The sequence below is a fragment of the Rosa rugosa genome, chromosome 1, assembly GCF_958449725.1.
Source record: "Rosa rugosa chromosome 1, drRosRugo1.1, whole genome shotgun sequence".
Lineage (NCBI taxonomy): Eukaryota > Viridiplantae > Streptophyta > Magnoliopsida > Rosales > Rosaceae > Rosa > Rosa rugosa.
This window is the reverse complement of record NC_084820.1, coordinates 30,185,022-30,208,683: the sequence shown is the minus strand read 5'-3', so window position 1 is coordinate 30,208,683 and position 23,662 is coordinate 30,185,022. Positions and strand designations below refer to the sequence as shown.

The 23,662-nt window shown below is 37.8% G+C and overlaps 2 protein-coding genes across 3 annotated transcripts; both read right to left on the bottom strand.

Annotated features, from left to right (window-relative positions):
- Window positions 1-4,895: 4,895 nt before the first annotated feature.
- LOC133724597 (nuclear transcription factor Y subunit B-7) lies at window positions 4,896-5,863 on the bottom strand. The gene has a single exon (XM_062151357.1). The coding sequence runs from the start codon at window positions 5,815-5,817 to the stop codon at window positions 5,098-5,100; it is 720 nt and encodes a 239-aa protein (XP_062007341.1). The 5' UTR covers window positions 5,818-5,863; the 3' UTR covers window positions 4,896-5,097.
- Window positions 5,864-6,445: 582 nt separating this feature from the next.
- LOC133724596 (probable methyltransferase PMT26) lies at window positions 6,446-11,731 on the bottom strand. 2 transcript variants are annotated; one of them, XM_062151355.1, is made up of 9 exons: window positions 11,555-11,731; window positions 10,203-11,249; window positions 9,887-10,036; window positions 8,988-9,258; window positions 8,346-8,456; window positions 8,079-8,253; window positions 7,549-7,821; window positions 7,074-7,268; window positions 6,446-6,969 (listed from the first exon to the last, which is right to left on the bottom strand). In XM_062151355.1, exons 2-9 carry the CDS (start codon window positions 11,217-11,219, stop codon window positions 6,741-6,743), a joined length of 2,421 nt encoding a protein of 806 aa, XP_062007339.1. In that variant the 5' UTR covers window positions 11,220-11,249; window positions 11,555-11,731; the 3' UTR covers window positions 6,446-6,740. The 2 variants fall into 2 exon arrangements, with proteins under 2 accessions (XP_062007339.1, XP_062007340.1); XM_062151356.1 differs by having other exon boundaries at window positions 10,203-11,240.
- Between the last annotated feature and the right edge of the window lie 11,931 nt (window positions 11,732-23,662).

Here is a 23,662-nt window from a genome sequence, read left to right as displayed (position 1 = left end):
ACATCACAAGACTTGTCTCATCTTTGGCATAGCAGGTATGGACACCTCAGTTACAAGGGATTAAAGATACTACAAGATAAGGGAATGGTGTATGGCTTGCCTAAGTTTGATGCTTCCAAAGTAGAGTGTGAAGATTGCCTTGTTGGGAAGCAGCACCGAGACCCCTTTCCACGAAAGAGTGCATGGAGAGCAACTCAAAAACTGCAACTTATCCATGCAGATTTATGTGGGCCAATCACTCCAGAATCAAATGGCAACAAGAGGTACATTTTGTGTTTCATTGATGATTATAGTAGAAGATCTTGGGTGTATTTTCTGGTGGAGAAGTCGGAGGCTTTCAATTCTTTTGTGTGCTTTAAAAGGCTTGTGGAGAAAGAAACAGGTTTGTTCATCAAGTGTCTTCGCACTGACAGAGGTGGGGAATTTAATTCAAATGAGTTCACTGAGTATTGCAAGCAGAATGGGATTAAGAGGCAATTGACCACCGCCTACACTCCGCAACAAAACGGAGTTGCAGAAAGGAAGAACAGGACGGTTCTAAACATGGTTCGATCTATGCTTTCAGAGAAGAAAATACCAAAAACGTTTTGGCCTGAGGCAGTCAATTGGACTGTGTTTGTGCTGAATCATTGCCCTACTGTGTCAGTCAAGGATATGACTCCACAAGAGGCTTGGAGTGGTGAGAAACCCTCGGTGGAATTCTTCAGAGTTTTTGGGTGCATAGCTCATGCTCATGTCCCTGATGCCAGGAGGACTAAGTTAGAAAACAAGAGTGTTGCTTGTGTGTTACTTGGGGTTAGCGAAGAATCTAAAGCCTACAGACTCTACAGTCCTATCACAAAAAAGTTAGTGATTAGTCGAGATGTGGTCTTTGAAGAAGATAAAGAGTGGGATTGGGATGCAAGCTATGAGGAGCAGTTGTTGATGGACCTGGAATGGGGAGAAGATCAGAGGGATACTAATGACAGTGAAGATGAAAGTCCAAGTAGTGAAGATGATAATGGAGCTGAAGATATGCAGAATGCTGGAGGAAGTGGTTCAAGTGCTGAAGAGGTGAATGATGTAGTGACTAGTTCACCAAATCAAGGTTTCGGGACTCCTGAAGCAATGGAAGCAAGGAATAGGCTGCCACCAGTCTGGATGAGTGATTATACTAGTGGAGAAGGACTTTCTGATTTGGAACTTGAGGCAAACATGGCTCTAGTGATGTCTAATGATCCTGTTTGCTTTGAAGAGGCAGTAGAAAGCTTGTTGTGGAGAAAGGCCATGGATGCTGAGATAGAAGCAATTGAGAGAAACAAAACATGGAAGCTAGTCGAGCTACCCGCAGGTGCAAAGAAGATAGGAGTGAAGTGGGTGTATAAGACAAAGTACAATGAGTTTGGGGAAGTGGATAAGCACAAGGCACGACTAGTTGCTAAGGGCTACTCTCAGCAACAAGGTGTGGACTTTACAGAGGTATATGCTCCAGTGGCTAGGATGGATACAGTGAGGTTAATACTTGCATTGGCTGCTCAGAGGAGTTGGACAGTCTATCAGCTTGACGTCAAATCAGCCTTCCTTCATGGTGATCTAAATGAGGATGTTTTTGTGGAGCAACCTTTAGGTTATGAGAAGAAAGGTAGTGAAGACAAGGTGTACAAGCTACAGAAAGCATTATATGGATTAAAACAAGCACCTCGTGCTTGGTTTAGTCGAATCGAAGCCTATTTCACAAAGGAGGGTTTTCAAAGATGCAGCAGCGAGCAGACATTATTCATCAAGGCTGGTCATGGAGGTAATATCTTAATAGTAAGTGTATATGTTGATGACCTGATTTACACTAGTGATGATGAATCAATGTTGGTTAATTTTAAAAGCTCCATGATGAAAGAGTTTGAAATGACTGATATGGGAAGGATGAGGTTCTTCCTTGGGCTGGAAGTTTTACAAAAGGAGGATGGGATATTTGTTTGTCAAAGGCAGTATGCCTTGGAAGTTCTCAAGAGGTTTGGTATGGAGGATAGTAATGGAGTGATGAATCCAATGGTTCCTGGAGTCAAGATGGGCAGAGATGGAGGTGGTGTTAGGATTAATGAGACCTACTTCAAACAAATTGTTGGAAGTCTCATGTACATTACTGCTTCGAGGCCTGATTTAATGTTTGTTGTTAGCCTAATTAGCAGGTTCATGTCACAGCCAACTGAGTTACATTTTCAAGCAGCTAAGAGGGTGTTGAGATACTTGAAGGAAACTGTTAATTATGGCATTTTTTATAAGAAGGAGGGAAACAAGAAACTCATTGCCTATACTGATAGTGATTATGCCGGAGATGTGGAGGATCGAAAGAGCACGTCAGGATATGTGTTTATGCTTAGTGGAGGTGCAGTGTCATGGTCGTCGAAGAAGCAGCCCATAGTTACTCTTTCGACCACCGAGGCAGAATATGTAGCTGCTGCAGCTTGTGCTTGTCAAGCAATCTGGATGGGAAGGGTTTTGGAGAAGATGAACTATGCTCAAGATGGAGGTATCATTGTGATGTGTGACAACAGTTCCACTATTAAGCTTTCGAAGAATCCAGTGCTTCATGGGCGTAGCAAACACATTGACGTAAGGTTTCATTTTCTTCGTAACTTAACTCAAGATGGTGCTGTAGAACTTGTGCAGTGTGGTACACATGAACAGCTGGCAGATTTGCTAACTAAACCATTGAAGTTGGAAACTTTCAAAAGACTACGTGCTCAGATGGGAGTTTGTGACGTGATAGATGTAAACTAATTGCTCAAAAAATGCATTAGTTTAAGGGAGGGAATGATAGAATTGCTGCATGTTTTTTAGGTTTCTTGTTACGTAGGTTTCCTTGTTAGAATAAAACCCTAATATGTAGGGTTGTTGCTTCGGCTAGATTTGACCTTTTCCTTGTTGATTTACCACGTAGAATTAGTCATGCTACGTGGGCTGAATTTACTCATTCTGTTAGGGTTGTAAAGGCTATAAAGCCATGCTCTTTGCTTTGAATAACATAAGTCATTCCCATATTGTTATCTTAAGTTTTCAGTTCATTCTTCAAACGTGAATTGATTAACAAAACCTAACAGCTGATGGGTTTTCGGAGAGCTTCGAGATCTTTGTAATCCATTGTTGGTTGCTTGTTCGATCTTTATTTAGAGATCAACTTCGTTGTGGATGAAGGTGAAAGGAGAAAAGCGTAAGGGATATATAATGAATCTGCTAGGGTTTAATCGGTTTAGGGTTTTAATATGGCTCATATACCAAATAGGAAAGGGAAAGTAGTTTAGGGTTTCATATATTAAGGATTCGTGTACCCAACAGTAAAGGTAAAGGAGTAAAGTATATAAATAAGTGATCGAGTTTCAACTTTGAAATTCTTCCATCCTGCTAGATCTCCGAATCGCACATCCCAGTTATCACATATATTTTTTTTATTAACTACAATTAAAATGGACACTGACACTGATTCTTTAGGTTGAAGTTTTAATATGTCTTGGTAAGTAGCAAGTAAACTAGAAAATATAATCCAAAATAATCAAACATGCTTAAAAATTGAAACTACATTAAAGAATATGCATCTCTAGCTTCCTACACTAATAATCAGACTGCAAGAGGATTGAGCACCTGCCCCATGAACAACACCGTTCCCGTCATGTGTTCCCTTATGAGAAACATGAAGGGGTAATCAGCCACAAATTCCTCTATCTCTTAGGCTTAGAGAAGTTATCTTTGCTACGATACATATGATCTTATTAGTATACATGCACGCACGCACTGAATCCCGGTAAAAATTAGCAATATATCAATGCAATAAGATGTACGTGAATACACTTGAAGAATCAATTAAGTCATGAGTAACATTTAGTACTTCACATCCATCGTGTTTGAATGCCACCACTTTTCTTTTTGTTCGCTTTTGCATGCTTAATTATGAGAACAAAAAGCTCATATTGCTATATATTTGGCCATGTACCAGGTTTGGAAATACTGCAATAACGAGGGTCCCTGGTAGTTGCTAACTTGCTATACAATGAGGGTCCTTGAAACAACAATGAACAATTAAGAGACGGTATCATAAAAACAAGATCATAGTAGAAACTTAACGTCCAACAAAATTTGGAGCGGAAAAGAACTCACTTGATAGCAAGAAACCCAAATGCAATTAACCTCCCATATCTTGGGTATGAATATTGCACCATGCAACAAGGAAAGTTCATTAGCGTGCTTTCCAACACAAACCTGTTCTTCTCCGAAGCTAGATCGGTCTTGCCGTGGGGAAGAGGAAGCCATCCAAGTTGAACCACAGAGGTAAGAATATGGTAGGGAAAACTAGTAATATAATTGATATGCCCTGCGTAGCTAATGCGAACAATGTACAGAATGACTTGAGCATGAAATTATTCAGCAACTAGCTAATTAAGCAACTCCAACAGCTTCTCTAAAATTTCTGTATTATAGGGAAGCAAAAGTTAAAGCTTTACTCTCTTCTCCATCTCCAACTCCAACAGATTCGCTATTTTATAACAATCCCTAAATCTCCATTATTTTTCCTTAAAATTTTAGAGATTGCTATAAATTTAGAGAATTTGGTTTTCTCTTTCCTCACTTTTCCTAAAATGGGAATAGTTATAGGGAATCTGTTAGAGCAAAAGAGACCTATTTTTCCATAAAATAGAGAAAAATCAAAATTTAGGGGCTTTTAGAGACAAGCCCTACACAAGAACTATCTTAGGTTTTTCTAAACAACTGCTAGACACCATATGTGGATTTTAACGTGGAAAAAAAAATTACATAAGACCATAATGAACACCTTGTGAAACCCAATGACCATGCATGGTACGTCAGTTGGAGATAGCATGCACTTTGTCCAGTGCAAAATGATTAATCCAAGTCTATCACATTGGGCATGCATGGATTATATATATGAAACACATACAAGCTCTTTCCAAATGCACTTCCTGTAGAGAACCAGATAAAGATCGAACCATGTATATATGTATATATTAACATGAAATTACATATGTATAGCATAATACGTACAAGTCGGGAATACAAAGAGAGAGAGGAAAAGAAACCGTCTGTTTACTTCAGCCTTTTCTTCTTAATTTACCAATGCCCCACTGAATCAATCTGATCTTGTGGCTGTAGCTGTTTTTGAATTGAGCTTGGCGAGAAAGGCAACGAAAATGCGGGATCATGATGATGAGTAGTGATGAAAGAAGTCGGTTGAGACAAGAGACTCGTCGATGAATATACACTATACGAATTAGGTATACTTTGTTGCTCTTGTTCTTGTTGTACTACTTGCTGTTGTTGCTGTTGCTGCAGCCTTTGCTCCAATCTTTGTTGCTTTGGAACATTTAGCTTCTCCCCTTCAAGCTCTCTATATTTTTGGAGGTACAATTTTAGAGGGTGCACGTAATCCTCAAAGCCTAGTGTTGTGATAGCCCATATGATGTCTTCGCCGTTAATGGTCTTCCTCTTTTCCCTTTGACATTTATCAGAGGCTTCACCGGTGACAAAGCTAATGAACTCGGACACACATTCTTGGACAGTCTCTTTTGCGTCTTTCGAGATTTTTCCATTGCCCGGAATCACTTTCTTCATAATGCGACCCACATTCGCAATGGGAAGAAACCTGTCTTGTTCTTTATTGCTGCTGTGGTGGTGGTGGTGATTGTGATTGTTACTTTGATTATGATTGTGGTGAATATTAATGTTGGAGTTGCAGCTACTAGCAGGAGTGCTGTTGTTTAAACATGGGTTTTCAGGGCTTCCTCCATTTGGACCATTTAGCCTATTATTTCCATGGTTGTCATCTTCCATATCTCTTTTGGGATTAATTGGTGTGAGCTCTCAGAGCTTTTGGAGGATTTTGATTGGTATTTGTATAGGCTAAAATAAAATGGAAATAAAACAGCTTAAAAATAGGCAGGTGAAGAGGGGAAAACTAAAACAAGGCACCAATTAAGTCCCTGGGACTCGCTCTCTCACAGGGGTTGGTAACCAACTGTCATCACCTAATCTTAAGCAACCTTTGTCCAAAATAAAAATCACCTTAACGTGGCATGTTTTGATCGAGTAAAAGTTTTCTTAGAATTGGAACTACGCAACTCAGTTACTAATTTCATAAGATAAGACGAGATGTTATTCGCTTTTCAAAATAGTCATCCGGTACTCCTTTATGACTGTTTAGTATATAAAGACTTCAAGAGTATGTGAAAAGTGATAACTACAATTTCATACATAAAATGCCATAAATTCACTTTGGTGAAACCTAATTCAAGAAATCTACACAAACACCGTTCATTTCTGATTAATTTTTCTATTTTACAATACATGTCTACCCTCACCCGACTCATTTTATGTTACTCGAGTTGGGGCTGAGTAATAGGCAACTTCGATGTATAGGATCTATACATGTAATGACACTAGCAAAGAGAGAGAGAGAGCATTTCACAATGAGAGAATCCCACTCCTCAAAACTTTAAACGATAGGTTTTGCAATAGCAAGAATTTGTTTGTTTAAAAGACAACTAGCGATGTAATATTACAGTGGGATACACCAACATCAACCTTTAGATGATGAGGTTAAACCAAATTGATACAAAAAAATTAATAAACACTGCAAGACCCTAACTAAATGATACATAAGGCTAATATAAAGTACAATTGCCACGAATTTGAATTATCAACCAAAACAAAAAATGTGTAATCCCCTTGGAGATGCCAGCCAGCTCAGAGCATGCTTAAGCAATGGCGTACTTGACTGTCTCAGACTCTTTAGGCCGCCACATGGACTTCTGCACACAAAGCAATCCCTCCTTGTCCTTGGAATAGGTCATGCGAACCTCCCACTGCATAGACTTCAACATGCTCTCCAGCTCATTAATAGTCTCAACATTGTCCCGAACTATAAGTTTTCCCTCTGGTCGAAGGATTCGATCAACCTCTGCAACTACCGCAACTAAATTGCACCTGCCACTCATAAACCATTGCAAATTTAGACAAAGCATAAAGAAATGGCACATCCAGTGATTGCTAAGCTGCTGAGAAGTTGAGAAATGGAATTATATGCACACCTCTTTTTGAGCAGGGAAAACAGATGGTCTGCGTGGAGAAGATCATAAGACCTGGGATAGGTGCTAAATGATTCACACCAATCATGATACATGCCAAATAGACCTCGCTCATAAATTATGGGCAGGGTATCTGGAGAGTCTATTGTGACTATATTCATGACCCAAACTTTCAAATCTTTCAGAGCCGCAGCAAATCTGCAAGCACGTACAACCAGAAGTTAGAATAAAAAAATAGGCAAAAGAACTTGATACAATCAGCTACCATAAAATTAATATCCAACCACACCTCTGACTCCTCACTTATACATTGTCATTGGCAAGGCCAACAAAAATAAAGACAGATGATCAGGTAGAAATTCAAAAATATAGTTGGTTCATTTGTCCATCGATCAAGCAAAACCCCCAAAACAATGACATATCAGAGGAAAAATGCACTATAAAATATAACATTTTAAGAAGGATACATATTGCTTACCCTCCATATACAGATCTCATGTCCATGACATTCCTAATAGATGACCAGTTAATGCCCATTCCAGTTAAATAAGACTTGTTCACCACGCGTTTCCAGTGCTCATAGTCTGCAGCGAAATCCTCAGGCGCTGGTTTTCCGTAAGCTCCAGTCTGCGAACTTAACAACCAGTAAGGTACCTTGTCCAACCTCGCTGGCCATTGCTCAGGCCACTGAGACCCACGCTCTGACGCATCTACAGGAACTTTGTGCAAGCATGCTTGTAATGGTACTTTCCTGCACACAAGAATCAGACAAAGAGGGACAATAGTAATCCAATTTCCAATTAAAACAATCAGTGTTTTATTCTTTAAAATTCTAGAAATACAGAGACAATGACCATCTCATACGTAAAAGAAGTTCCACAACGTCATAAAACTAGGTAATTTCAACAAGAAATATTACTCAGCTACAACATCAAATAAGTGGGAAACTTTTTTCCGATTTCTTTAGTTGATAGGAATAAAATGAAGTAACAGAAATATAATGAATACCATGCTGCATTCGGATCATCAGACTTGTCACAGATAGGAGGCTCATTTTGTGATCTTTGCTCGTAACATTCATTGGTGGTAGGTTTTCTGTATATAGCTGCACCAACTGCATTTATTGTATCCTTATTAATTGAGACAAGTTCCCAACATATCTTCTTTGTTAGTTCCTTCATGGCTGCAGATGATTCGACAAATTTTGACTTATTAGAATAAATCAACCAACTCAGGTTCAAAAGTTCCAGAGATATCAAGTAATAAATTTTGTACCTTCCCATATTTCAACGTCTTCACGTTTCTTCTGATATACTGGGGTAGCAGACCACACAAAGAAACCACCAGGTCTCAACACACGATTCAGCTCTAATAGAAGCTTACCACCTGCAAATCATGCTTAGAGGTCAGTCTCCAAACAAAAAGAATTGATTAAACAAGCCTCCTAGACATTATTACTATGTCAAAAACGATTGGCTCAACATTATAAAATTCCAAATATAGAAACTCCATCTGATTCTTTCTTCAAAATCAGTATTCCTTCATTGAAGATGTAATCATGAAAAGGAGAAGACAATGCAAAACATGCAGATGAATGAGTTCTGAAATCTGCACTTAGAATCATTTTCAGAAAATAAGCCTGAAAACGACATCAAAATAATATTTTTAAACCTGGTTGCAATTTTCATCTCAGAAATCATAAGATACCTAAGTGAAACAATTGATACATATTTTTTTTTTAATATGTTACTCTTTATTACCAGGAGAGAAAAATCCAAATATTACTCATACTAGATTCAGAAAACTCTGCCAAACAGGTACCCAATTTCTCGTTGTGGAACTGCATTTTAAATAACAATCTAAGCCTGCATGACCTCAATTATGTAGCCACCACCTTCTAAAATAATTAAAGAGTACCTTCTATATGCCAGGGAACCCTGCAGCGGGCACAGTGGACAACATCAAAAACTTTGCTAGGATAGGGAAGTCTCTGTGTGCCCATCACAGCAGATATAGCAGGAATTCCTCTTTCAAGTGCAAACTGCACTTGAGCTTCATGCTCATCTTTTGGGGCAAAGGACATTGCTAGGACATCTCTGTCAAATTGATATCCTCCAAAGCTTGCAACCCCACATCCAACATCTAATATGACACGAGATCGTTTTCCCCAGGCAATATCAGAAACAGACTGCAAGATAAACAGAACAAAAATTGAGATTCATTAACACTATGAAGAAAACATATTTAACTGTTTTCTGCGGGCAAATCCCGTCCAAGACTCGGAATCATCCATACTGTCAAATAACTTATACAAATATAGGTTTACCTATAGCAAAATAATAATATCTAGATGATGGTTCTTGCAAGTAGGATCGAGTGGATTATCATCATTTATGAAACATCTGGTACCTTGGACGAAATAGAACTATGTTGATAAACAAAGGGAATCCAGAAGAAGAGCAGGAGAATCATACTAATGATGTGCCATAAAACAGCTGTTCATTCCTAAATTCTAGGATGGCCAAGAATGCATGTTGCTTTATTGCACATTCGGCTTTATAACTAACTTAACACATCACTCGAGTTTGGAAAGTAAATTTTAATATGCAATGCACATGAACGTGGTCCTACTTCTATAGTTTTATAAGAGGGTTCCTAAAATATATATATATTTTTTAAAAGGGGCTCAATGCAGCACCCGGAACTACTGAGGATTGAAGGATGTCCATGCATGAGACTGATGACTATACCTGAATAGTTGAACTATGAAACACGAGAGAGAGAGAGAGAGGATCAAAATGACTAAGAGTATTCACCTCTTGTAGCCAATCTATATAATGAAGAGCACCATGCTTGAATTGTGTTCCACCACCAGGGAAAGTAAGGTATTCGCCAGTGACTTTGACCCAGTTCTGGTGCCCCTTAACTTGAGCAAGTTTGGTATGGGGGACATTATAGTACCATATCTGCAAAATGCAACTTATTAGTTTATCCTACAAAGGGAGAGAAGTGTTTGTTGGGGGGGAAGAGAGGGGAGAGGGAGAGGGAGAGGGAGAGGGAGAGGGAGAGGGAGAGAGAGAGAGAGAGAGAGAGAGAGGTGAAAATAAATTGTATATTGATTACGTTATGTACCTTTTCCCTGCTCATTGGCCACTCAATTGGGCGTTTATATCCTTCTGGAAGAGGAAGGAGGCAGGTGGGAGGCTCCTCCGGACAGTGCCTCTCCCGATGTTCATAATGCTTGGTACTGTGAAGACTCCTAATGGCTTGCAAATTGTCAAGGCATGGGATGAAATCAGGCCCAGCAGTTGAATTACAAAGTTTCCAATTGTAATCAATTTGCTGGTCAGAAGAACGTTGAGCCTCCTTCTCATTCTTTGACTCTGTCGACTGAGTTGACCATGACCCATTTTGGGTTGCAGTCTCATTCAAAAGCTCTGACTGAGCAACAGAAGGAAATACCTCATTTGAAGTCTGGTTTACAGTCTGCCCATTATCCGATTTCTCACTATCTTGCTCCTTATCAGTTTTTTCCACTTTCTCGTCAATCTGAATATTCTCCTTCTCTGCATCCTTTGTTTCATCAGAATTCTCCGTTTTCTTCTCATTGTCGTCATCCGATTTCTTTTCATTGTCACCCTCACCCGAATCATTCTTTTTCTCATCGTCACCATCACTTTTCTTCTCTCCATCTTCTGAATTCGATTCATCATTTTCCACCTTAGACTCTCCCTCCTCTGTCTTGCTTCCTCCATCCTCCGTTTCAGTTTTCGACCCATCTTCAGTTTTCTCCTCAACCTTCTCTTCAGTTTTCTCCTCAACCTTCTCTTCAGTTTTCACCTCGGGCTTCTCTTCCACCTGAGCAGCACCCTCATTGTTATCTCCTTTCGTCGCATCCTCCGGTAAATCCCCCGGGTTATCTTCAAACTGCCTGTTGTTATTCCCCTCATTGGTCTCAATCACTTGCTCCTTCACCTCACTCTTGTTCTCCTGACCTACATCTACATTCTGAACCGGCACCACCGACGATGACGTCATCATCCAAACCCCCACCAAGCACAATGCCACAAACACCACAATGGTCACCGTCGAGCAGTAACTCGACGCCGACCTCCTATTATCAACTCTACTATACTTCCCTAACGCCATCTTTAACCCAACCACAATAATCTACACGACCTCAAAAAAAAAAAAAAAAATCAAAAACCCAAATCACTTCAGATCCAACAAGATCCTCTAGATCTAGCAATACCACAATTCCCAAAAAAGCTCTAAACTTTCATAAAGTTACAAAAAAAAGAAGAACAAATTCTAAAGCAAGAAAATTTAATACAGCAATCAAATTCTAAACTATACCCAAGATTACAATGACGCAATTCAAGAAGAGAAAGACATGAAAATTGAGAACGGATCTGAGCACTCAAGGTGCATGGGTTCGATGAAATCCCAGCTGAAAATGTGAAATCTTTACGGGGGGCACGTACCTTGTTCGATCAGACAATGCGAGGCGGATCTGAGGCGAGGCTAGTGCTCCATCGGAGAATGAAAGAGAGCGACTTGATTTGATGGTTGCTTACAGCTTAGGGATGGTGATAGTGGGGTTTAATAGCAAACAGAGGGAGAGAAAGAGATGGACTTTCTTACTTGGTGATAATTATTTTATTGGATATTATTATTATTATTAAGAATCATTTATCACAGTTTCAACTTTTTATTCACGCGGCGTCATAATTTTTCCTGCAAATTCCAGAAAGATGAAAGATTTTAACTCTCTCAGGGAGAAAGAAAGAGAGAGGGTCTGTGTCTGTGCTGCTGTAAATCCGGCAATCCGGGTAGAATTGGAAAGGGTATTTTCGTCCTTGTGAATCTGATTATTAGATCATTAATTACTTGCGTAAATTAAGCAGTACGTTGAGTAAACCCCAAACATTAGCGTGACTTTAATTGATTACTATCACATGCATGATATATAATCATATCAACTAGATCTCTTCTAGCTTTAGTCTCTTTTTAATTTTTCAGAAACAATAGAGAAAGGTATGCATCGAATGAAAAACTTGTTTAATACCCTCTAAGTTATAATTCATATTTGCAAATACCTCGTTACAAAGATGACTTAAGCTTACGAACGAGTAACAATATCTGATATCTTGACTAAGCTTGAATTGTGATCCAAATAACATACATCATTGAAAACATATAAAAAATGTACGTCTTAAAAGAAAATAAGCTTCAGAAAAAATGAGGAGTTTGTTGAGGTTGTGTGACTCGATACGAATCAAGAAATGGAGAAGGATAGTCTCACATTTAAAAAGAAGGCACAACAACATAAGGACTATAAATGATTATATTATTCCTAATAAAATAGTTTCTTTTGGAATAAAACCTCATAGATGTTGACGTTAATGTGGTTAAGTGGGATAATATATGTTGCCTCAACAATTGGTATCAGAGATGAAGGTTTGGTTGGGACACAAGACAATTGGCGTAGCCATAAATTTTGTGCAGGAAGACTAATCTCCCCTAATTTTTTTCGCTTAATGAACATATATTTATTTTATATAATTAAGCCAATTCTTCAATGAATGGTTCAATTTTTGAACTACCATATATGCCCTCATATAATATAAATATTAATAAATAAATTATTTCTATATGAGGGTAAGATAGTCAATACACTATATTATATTTGAAAAATCTACAATACCTCCTATGAAAAAAGAAGAAGCTTCCCTAAAATTAGGAGATAAATTACTGTAACTTTTTTAATTTAAAAAAAATAAAAGTCAATTGACATGTGCGGAGCACATGTTAAGGGGCTAGTACCTATAAATTAAATTTAATAAAAAAGAATGAAAGAGAAGAGGAATAAGGAAAAAAAATAATAATAAATGAAATATAATTTAAAGTGGATTGTGCACCGGTGCAACTATGCATGGAAAAGAAGGTTAACGTAATGAGCTAAAGATCCATCAAGAACAATGGATCAAATTTGTAATACCAGGAAATTAGCTATTAATTTTCGTGTGATTTTCAGAATTTATTAAGTAGGTTGATGGTACGATTAGTTGTTTCTTGGGTGAAGTGAAAGTATTTCGAACGAATAATTACTCGAAACGTTTTATTTTCGAAGGGTCAAGGGTTGACTTTTTATTCGTTAAGTTCCTCCAAAAACTTCCTTCATGAAAATCGTAGAACGCGTCAATACGAGCTCGTGGACATATGGCAAGTGAAATTCGGAGATCGTATGAAGAAGTTAAGGTCAGCGGAAGGATTTCTATTTTCGGAAATTTTCCTATAAATAGATTTTTTTTCAATATAATTTTCATAATTTCCAAAATTTCTTTTTTGGGAAACTTTTTGTATCCGTTCTCTCTCTTCAAAGAAACCCTAACCCGACCTAAACCCGGCCGACCCGACCCGGTTCTATCTCCGACTTTCGACCACCTCTGGCAGCACCACCATCCCAGAACGACTCGCCTTCACCTCGCCTTGCTCTCTCAACAATTCACTTCCACAGGCTAGCAGGCGGATCGGAGGTCGAAAGTTACGGCGGCGCTACTCGATCGGACCTTCCTTTTTCTGGCAACTTTTGGGCATGAAGCTTACCGGGTTTTGAAGCCCTATTTTCCTGATCATATCCATCCAAGCCTTGAAGATCGATTTGAAATGTAGAGCAAGGAAATGAGATTTGAAGTTTTACGGCCGAAATCTTTCGAGCTTGATCTAGCTCGATCTAGGTCGAATCGGCCTCAGTGCCAGGTATGAAAGTTGCTCCCCTTGATGTGCTCTACAAGTTGGTAGGAGCTTATCCTCTAGATTTTGGTGTCGGTCAAGCGGCTCGTGGGGCCCATGCTCAACCGCTTGTGGAGAATAGTGACAGCGCGTCCGACCTCTGTTGAAGATGCTTTTTGCTTCGTTATCTTCTACTCGTCGATACGAGCGTGTTGATATATGGGTTGTGTCCTATTTCAATCGTTTGTAACATGCTAGGGTTTTCGTAGTTTCGGTTCGTTCGGTTTTCGATCCTTGAGGATCCGACAGTTGGATCGTCTTGTTGTTTTTAGAAATCGACCCTACGAGTATTCCGAAGACCTTGGGGGGTCTCGAATGAAGTTTTGCCTCAATTGACGTAATCTTCAGTTTTAGTCAAAGTTCGTGTTTCGAACTTTAAACGTTTTGTGTTTCGTTGTACTGAGTCACAACCTTGTGGCTTAGGTACATACAAGATCATTTTGAGTGGAGTTTTGTGGTATTGTGCTTACTTTCATTTGTGTGAAGATGCAGCTGGATTTCGAGGTGGGTAAATCTCACAAAGTTTCGGTTGATAAATTAGTTATATTATAGGTTTTGTAAAAATAATTGTTAGCATGCATGTAAAATCATATTTATTGAAAACAAATATTTGTTTTGAAATATATGAACTTGATCATCAACGATTCATGGGTAAGTTAAAACGATGTTTATTATATAATGATTTTTGAATTTAGTAAAGTGCATGAACTATAGTTGGTATTAGTGGCATTCCTGAAAGGATGATTACGTGTGTGTGTGTGTGTGTGTGTGTGGGAATACTTGAGTTTTGTTATGGATGTAATATATTTGTGATTATGATTACTATTGTTTGTGACTTAATCTTGTGGAAAATAATCTAGTTTAGAAAGGGTTCATGAAAGTACTGTCTTTTTAAATTGATCGAGAAGGAGTACAATTCTTGTAAATGTTTGAGTTATGATGGTGGAATTATGTTTGACAAATTACCTTGTTTGTTATTTTAAATTTGAGATATGATTGAGTTGCGTGATTAAATCAATAGAGTGGCTGGTTTTGGTGTAGCAAGACCAGTGTGGAGATTTCTAATATAGTCGTCTGGTCTACTGTTGTTACGATGATGTTAATGTTGGGTGTTACAGTGATTCATGTTTCGTTAAGTGATTGAAGCGTATTGTTTGGGTGAAGTTATATTATGTGTTATTAAGTATGTTGATTTTCATGTAATCTCCTGAACTAAATCATATGTAGTGATTACCATTTATGTATTCATTCATTCTCATGTGATCTCCTGAACTAAATCATATGCAGAGATTACCATTTTTATATTGTTTCATTTTCATTTAATTAATCTCCTGAACTAAATCATATGCAAGGATTACCATTTTCTGTATTGATTTATGTGCATGTAATCTCCTGAACTAAATCATATGCAGGGATTATCATTTTCTGTATTGTTTTGTCTTCATCATCTGAACTAAATCACATGCAGGTGTTACTATGTTTTTGAATTGTTTGATTTTACATTCTGGTCTTCTATTTTGTTTGTTTGGAGTTTACTCATACAAGCTGTCAAAAGCTTACCGGGTTTGTTGTTGCAACCCGGTGCACTATTCAATGGTGTACATGCAGGTCAGGGTAATTGTGGCTGAAGTAGGAGTCTTGTTGTTGCAACTATAGGTGTTCGGAAGCTAATTTTGTTGCTTTGACTTTATTCAAATTTCCATTTTATAGTAAGCTCTAAGGGAGCATTTACTTATTAATTTGTTAAGGGAACTTAATTTGTAAACTTTTGTAATGTAATATATGACTCTAAAGAATGAGTCTGTATTGACATTATGAGTTTTAGAACTTAGTCGTACACTTGTTTTAAAAGAAAAAATTTCCTTGGTATTTAGGGTCGATGTTCGAATCATCACGCCAGTGTATTTGTATTTGTTTATTTGGTCTATTAATTGTGCTTGAAAATCAAGGCGGGACAGTTTGATATTAGAGCATAAGGTCACATACTTGGTGATAATTAGTACTACTCTAGTGATTGCCCATCTGCAGTGGTTCTCCATCAGATACTATTTAGTATTGGTATAATCATTGGGTATGTAGTAGTGTTAGGTATTGGTCAGGTCATTGAGTCATCAGAGTATTAGGACGGCTCTGTAAGTAAACTGTTGGAGCTTTGCGTAGCCTTCTGAGTTGTGGCTTTTGACGAATCGGAAGCTCTGGACTAAACTTTAGATTAGTTATCAAACATTATTTTCATAGGATTTGTGTCCGTTTTGTTGTCGCCGTTGTGTTGGTTGTCGGAGTCATGGTGGTTGGTCTATACTCACATTTTGAAGTGGTACAAGTTTTTTAACCAGGTGTTACTATACTTACTTATTAGGTGATGAATCTTCAGAGCGGCAGAGCTAGCTAGCTAGGGGTCGAGACAAACCTCGAGATAGGGGTAGGGTTCCCCCACAGGAAGAGTCCTATCAAGAGGAGGAGGTACTGCTACCTGTTCCACCTTTAGTAGAGGCAATCGATGTTACTTGCCTATCTAGGTTGCTAGAGAGGTCACTAAATTGGGAGCAACATCATTCAAGGTGGTACAAATTTCATGTTAGCTGATCGCTGGATTTAGAACATTAAGACCTACTTTGAGATGATCATCTATACCGACATTGATAGGAGGAAGATAGCTATGTTTCTTCTTCAAGATGAGGCAAGAGTGTGGTGGAACTGCACACTGAAGGATAGGGATGTGTCCACCATGACTTGGGAGGGTTTTGTGGAAATCTTCTGGGATAAGTACTTTCCGGCTTAATTGAGGGAGCAGTTGGAGATTGAATTCATCGCACTAGTCCAAGGGAAGATGAGTGTCAGAGACTATGAGGCTCGGTTCTCACTTGTATCGGTTTGTTAGGCCGATGGATGGAGAGCTTGGCTTGGAAGTTTCAGTTGGGACTAAATCATGAGATTAGGAAGGGTATGGATATCCTCTAGATGCCTACTGTGGCACAGATCTTTGCTATTGCCATGGCAATTAAGCAGGAAAACCAAGCTTATCAAATAGAAATATCAACAAAGGATTCCCAAGGAAAGGGAAAGGCAGTTGCGGAGAGCAGTAAGTACACCAGATACTTAGGGTGGGTCCTGGAAGAGGCAGATGACTCATCAACAGGCTCTAGTTGGAGCTCCAGCTGAACCTATTAGAGCTATACATACTAGGTAGGTTATGCCCTTGACATGCTATAACTGCAAGGAGGTAGGCCATTTGGCAAGGCAGTGCTTGAAGCCGAAAACTAGGTTGTGTTATAATTGTGGGCAGAATCGACATTGGCTAAGTACCCAACCTCAGGATATGAGACGGGGGAATCAGCAGAGACAACATCCTCCAAGGCAAGTCAGAGTATTTGCCAAATCCCTTTCAAAAAAAAAAAAAAACCGATTGATCTTAAAAGTGGGGAAAGAATATGTTTTAAAAAAAAAAAAACTACAGATTATTTGAAAACAACTGTAGATTAGTGTTCGGCCCGTTTTTAATGGATCAACCAGGTCTTTAATCAAAACCCAGAACATTGGTCAAAAAAAAAAAAAAAGGTTCATTTCATTCTTTTCTGGGCGTTGTTCTTCCTTTGGCGCAAACTTACAAAAAGAGAACAGAGGTCTTGCAATTTGTTTTGTCAAAATCGTTTTATGGGTTTTGTTCCAGATACTTTTGCAACATGATTGAGGTATGTATTGTGAATGTTAGTCTGAAATTTTGTGGCTAATTTGGAGTTGAAGAAATTCTTCATTGATATATATATATATATATATATATATATATATATATATATATATATATATATATATATATATATATATGTATGTCTAGATTAATTAGGTAATACACATATATGCCGGGGAAAACATCACAAACCATGTACCACCTTTAAGCATTTCTACACTTTAGTATACCAACTTTCATAACTATCACATTAGTATATCAAGTTTGCTCTTTTCTTTTATTTTGGTGTACGCCGTTAACTTTTCCGTTATCTTTCAGTTATCTTTCAAAAAAAAAAAAAAAAAAACATTTGTTGATAAAGTGTAGTGGGCCCATATTTGTAAATCTATTTGTTTACTCTTTTACAGCTATAGATCTATCCTCTGCACTCGAAGGTAAACAGTTAAACTTTACTATTCATAATTTCGATCGTTAATAGACTTGAGTTAATTGTTATCTGCAAAAATACTAGCAAAGAATTGAAAAAAGAAAGAGAAAAATTGAGAAAAGTAAAAGACTTCAGAGAAAGTCTTAACAGAGAAACTCCCGATTACTGGGATATCATTTTTAGACTTCAAAAAAGAATCTATAAAATAGAAGAAGATATTGAAAATATATTATATATACTCAAAGAGGAACAAAAACCTCTTGATTATATGAGCATTGGTTAGATCCGCAAATCACTGTTATCAGAGCTTGAAAAAGGCTCAGCAGGGGAATCCCCAATGGGGACAATGTCTGATTTGATAATAGGGAGATTGAATTCTCTATTAAAAACATCTGATGAAAAATATCAGAACTTGCAGAAAGAATTATCTAGATGTCAAGTTCATCTAGAAAAATTACCTAATATACTCCACCAATTAGAAAAATTGGAAAACAAACTGGATTATATCAAAGAACTTCCAAAAACGGAAGAAGAAAAACTAACAAGTGTTAGTAGAAAAATCAATGAACGAAAAAAAATGCTGGATTCTATGAAAAATATACTGAAGGACAAGAAAGTGCCTACAGTAAAATCAAAGAAAACTAATGGATTCAAACCATTAGAGACACCAGAAAAGAATCATGTTCCAAACATGATTTTTCTAGAGTCATCAACTAGTTCCACTAGTATTCGGTATGAAAATCCGAAAGAAACTCGAGATGTCAACATGATGAGTATCTTCGGGAAAAAGAAAGGAGTACAACTCCTGAATGCTGAAGAATTCGAATTCAACGAAATCGAGCAAGAGGTAAAAAAACGCCTCAATTCCAAAGCTAGATTTTAAACAAATCTACAAAAGGGGAACGTTTGATCTGATGGATAGCCATCATTTCAAATTACTGGAATTTACAACCCCTTCCACAACAGGAGAAACAGATCTCTTACTAATCACTCCTGAAGAAGTGGCCAGAGCAAGAACAAAAAAATATCAATTTATGCACATTGGGGCAGTCCAAGTTGGCATAAAATTACTTGCTCGAGAAGGTATAAACTGTTCAGTCTTATGTGTCTTACAAGACAATAGACTAACAGATTTTCAAGCCAGTCTGTTGGGAACACTTGAAGCATCTCTATGCAATCAAGTGGCTTATTTCAACTGTTTCCCAAATTTCTCAACCAGCTTGAAAGATGCAGCTCACTATCTCAGACTGAGAGTCAAGACGGATGGCATATCTATGAAGAATGATATGCAAGAACTCGCAATAGTATACATGATATACTATAAACTGATGAGTACCACAGTAGAGCCAAAGACGAGGATATCAAACATCCCTGGTCTTACTACTGGATTCCTCACCAGTTAGAAGAACCATTCACAATAGATTCACAAGGTTACTTGGAACGAAGTAACTTTTCGTATTGAATGGAAATTATCTGGTCCGAAGCTACCAGCAAAAAGTGCAAAAGCTAAAATTTATGAAAGCAGAAATACTGGAGAAATCAGTCTAAATTTTGACAATCACAGAAAAAGTGATGTCTGTCCTGAGAATATCAGGATAAACAAAAATCTTCTCAAAAGAAGCTACAGCACTAGAGAAGCTAGTGTTAGTGGTACAAAAAACTCTGAAGAACCATCAGAGCCTATCACTGAAGAAGAATTAGAAGCTGATCTAAACAGACCAGTAAATATGCATGCTTAGAGCACAAAAGCTCTATGATCTCTATGAAGAAGCAGAACTCTGCGAAAATCCTGAACGATTAGAAAAACTAATCGAAGAAATGAAAATTTTCAATCCAGGAAAGGAAAGAAAACTCCTTCCCTATCAAGATATTGAAATGGAAGAAGGTGAGAGCTCCAAAACTTTCATTATTAGAGAAAAGGGAAAACTAAAACTCTCTGTACAGAAAGCCCCTACAGGTAGAAATGGAGAAAGAAATTCTCAAAGATTTGTCCCAGAAGACAAGATACCCAGAGTACCAATTTCCAATTATGGTATCTGGCTAGATCTAGACAAAGCTCTAGACAAGAGAAAAACTCTTGACCAATGGGTAGACAGCCTGATGATGGCCTCTGCTCTTACCCTTGGAAAATTTGAAGCTCCTGATCTTCAGATGTACTTTGAAACTACTCTTACCGGAGTAGCAAAAAAGTATTACTTCTCTTTCAAAGTGACAGCCAGAGGAAAACAATGGCTGGAAGAGATCAAAACTTCGAAATCTCCGTATGATTTTGCAGTATCCCTGTACGATCAGTTCTGTGGAGATCCTCTCAAATCTGAGTGAAAAGGCTAAAGAAACGGCCAAATCAAATGTCTATGCTCTCAAAATCTGTGACATGAGATATTTTGAAGAATACTTGAATGAATTTCAAGAATATTACTGTACAATTGGTGAACTAGAGAATACTGATCTATTCAATCTGTTGCACAGGAAACTCCCCGAACCATGAAGAACAGCTGTGAGAGAAAGCATAGCTGAAAAACCAATTGAAAGATTTTCAGTTGGAGGAATTGCCGACAGAATCCGGCAATTTCTAAAAGAGCAATGCAAAGCCAATCTTAGAGCTAAGATGGCCAAGAAACAACTCAAAGGAGTTGAAAATTTCTGTTACGGAATACTAGATATGCCTACCAACTGGGGATGCCATGAATCCAAGTTCCACCGAAAGAAAAAAGAAAAATATTACTCTAAAAAATTCAGAAAGAGTAATAGAAAGAAAGATTGGAAATTCAAGAAAAGTTCCAATTTCAAGAAACAACAGGATGAAGATCCTAAAAAGAAATTCTTCAAGAAAAAGAAGAATAGTCATCAGCATAAACAACAACAACCGAGCAAGAAAGCTTGCAGATGTTGGTTATATAAAGCTGAAGGGCACTATGCTAATGAATGCCCGGAAAAGGGTAAAAGATCTACTAAGGCCCTATTTGAAGAATACGAGCCTATAGTAGAAACAGCGAATATGAAAGGCTACGAAATAGCTTATTCTGATGATGAAGAAGACGACAGGTCAGTATACTCTGCCTGGTCTGAAGAAGAAGAATCATCTGATTCTGATACAGATTCTGAAGTAGAGTACTTCGAATCCAGACAGATGAATATTTTAAAAATCAAAAACTGGGAAGAAAGTAAGACAGAATCCTTAATGTCTTCTTATCAGGTGAACCCTGGTACATTCGTTTGTGACTACTGTCTATGTCACGAAAAAGATGGTCTCCCTATGTTTTGTGAAGAGTCAAAAAAGACTTATCACAAAGAATGCTTCATAGCTGAAGCAAGAAGAAAAACCAAGAATGGCCTTATCAGCCAATTGGTTGAACAAGAATATGAAGAATATTTCTCTGAGCAAAAAGAGAAAGAAGTAGAAACTCTGTTCCAAGAAATCATAGAACCATCTTCCTCAAACTTAAAGGAAGAAAAAATAGATGAAGAAAAAATCGATGAAGATATTGAACTGGTTGAACCACCAGAAATTGTTCCGGAAGAATGTAAACCATTCATTCCAAAGGAACAAGCTCAGGAAAATGAGCTTCAACAATCGAATGTCGTCTCTACTAGTAGATACAGCAACTACATAGAGATTGGATTAAAATTCCCTGATCACAAAAAATATCATCTACATGCCTTTGTAGATAATGGATTAGGATTTACTGTTGCAAAAAGATTTGCAATTCCAAAAGAACTCTGGAAAGAAGATAAGAAAAGAACTGCTACTGGTGTCACGTTTGATGGAAGTCATCTCACCATGAATAAAGTAGCAAAAAATGTTCATATCACCATTAGTGGAGGAACATTTATCATCCACAATGTCTGGCAATCTGAAGGCCAAGACTCAGATTTCTTGTTGGGAAATGATTTTATTCTCCAACAGAGATTTATTCAGGATGAAGAAGCAATAGGCTTCAGAAAAGGAGAACGGGTGTTCTGGGCAGATAGGGTTACTCAAGCCAAAAGTGTAGTAGGTCCTCACTTTACTACCCAATATAAGAGATCGCAACAGAATAGTGGTGATCTTACCCCCTACAAACCCAAATTTGAACCCATACTCCAAATCAAACAACAAGAAGAATTACTTGTTGAAGAATCTTCTGAAGAAGAAGAAGAAGAAACTAGTGAAGAAGAAGAAGCTAGTTTCATTCATGAGCATAACCTCAAGCACTTTCAGAATAAGCTTGAGTCTCAGAAAATTCCAACTATTGAGAAAATCAAGAAACTACTCGAGCAAAACATCGATGTAGATCCCCAAAAGTTTTGGGAAAAAGACCCAGTGGTCTGTGAATTAAGATTACATGACATGAATGTCATTTGTCATGTCAAAGCCATTCCTCAATACAAAGAGGAAGATAAAAAAGAATTCAGAAAAGATATCGAAGATCTCCTAAATAAGAGATTAATTCAACCCTCCACTAGCCCTCATCATGCTCCAGCATTCTATGTGAGAAATCATGCAGAAAATCTAAGAGGAAAAACTAGAATGGTGATTGACTACATAGATGTCAACAAGAAGACTGTCAAATACGGTTATCAAAATGCTCAAGTAAGAGTATTGATCAACCAGCTCAGAGGAGCTAAAGTCTTTTCAAAATTCAATGCAAAGTCGGGTTTTTGGCAAGTCAAGATGCATCCTGAGAGTATACCTCTCACTGCATTTGGAACACCACAAGGACATTACGAATGGTTAGTAATGCCTTTTGGTCTAAAGCAAGCTCCCTCAATCTTTCAGAGAAAGATGGACAACATCTTTAAACATGTTGCGGAGTTCTGCGTTGTCTACATAGACGACATCCTTGTCTTCTCCAAAAACAGAGAAGAACACATGAAACACCTCCATGAGGTTGTAAAGCTGATAGTTCAGCATGGAATTATCCTAGGAGAAAAGAAGATCTTCTTTATCCTCGATGAAGTCGATTTCCTAGGAATAAATATCAAGAATGGAGTAATAAAACTCCAACCACATATCCTTGAAAAGATCTGGAAATTCCCAGATAGAATTCCTGATGCTAAGAGTCGACGTCTAGAGAGATTCCTTGGTGTCATAAATTATGGAAGAGATTTCATCCCCAAAATCTCAGGATTAACCGCAATGTTATCTCCTAAGACAAGTTCCAAAAGAAAATGAAACTTCACAAAAGATGATGAGAAAATTGTGAAGCAGATAAAAAATCTCTGCAAAAACCTCCCTCCACTTCAATAACCATAACAAAATGATGAGATTATCCTCCAAACAGATGCGAGTGATAATTATTGGTCTGGTGTAGTTCTGGCGAAAGCGCTTGGAACTAACGTTGAAAAGATCTGTAAATTTTGTAGTGGCAAGTTCAGCCCTGCAGAACTAAATTATCCCACATGGGAAAAGGAAATTTTGGCTGTCAAGAAAACGATTTTAAATTCCCCAGCTTTTCTTGGAAAACCCTTTATTGTTCGCACCGATTGTGCTAGAGTAAAGAATTTTAAAAATTTTAAACTTGATAAAGCTGCTGATAAAGGAAGATTAGCCAACTGGCAATTGTTTCTTAACCAATATGATTACATTGTTGAATTAATTGCAGGAAACAAGAACTATCTTCCAGACACCTTAACTAGGGAACTGGCCATGTTCAGCCGGAAAGAAGACGACGAAGGTCGCAATCCCAGAAGTAGAAGAAC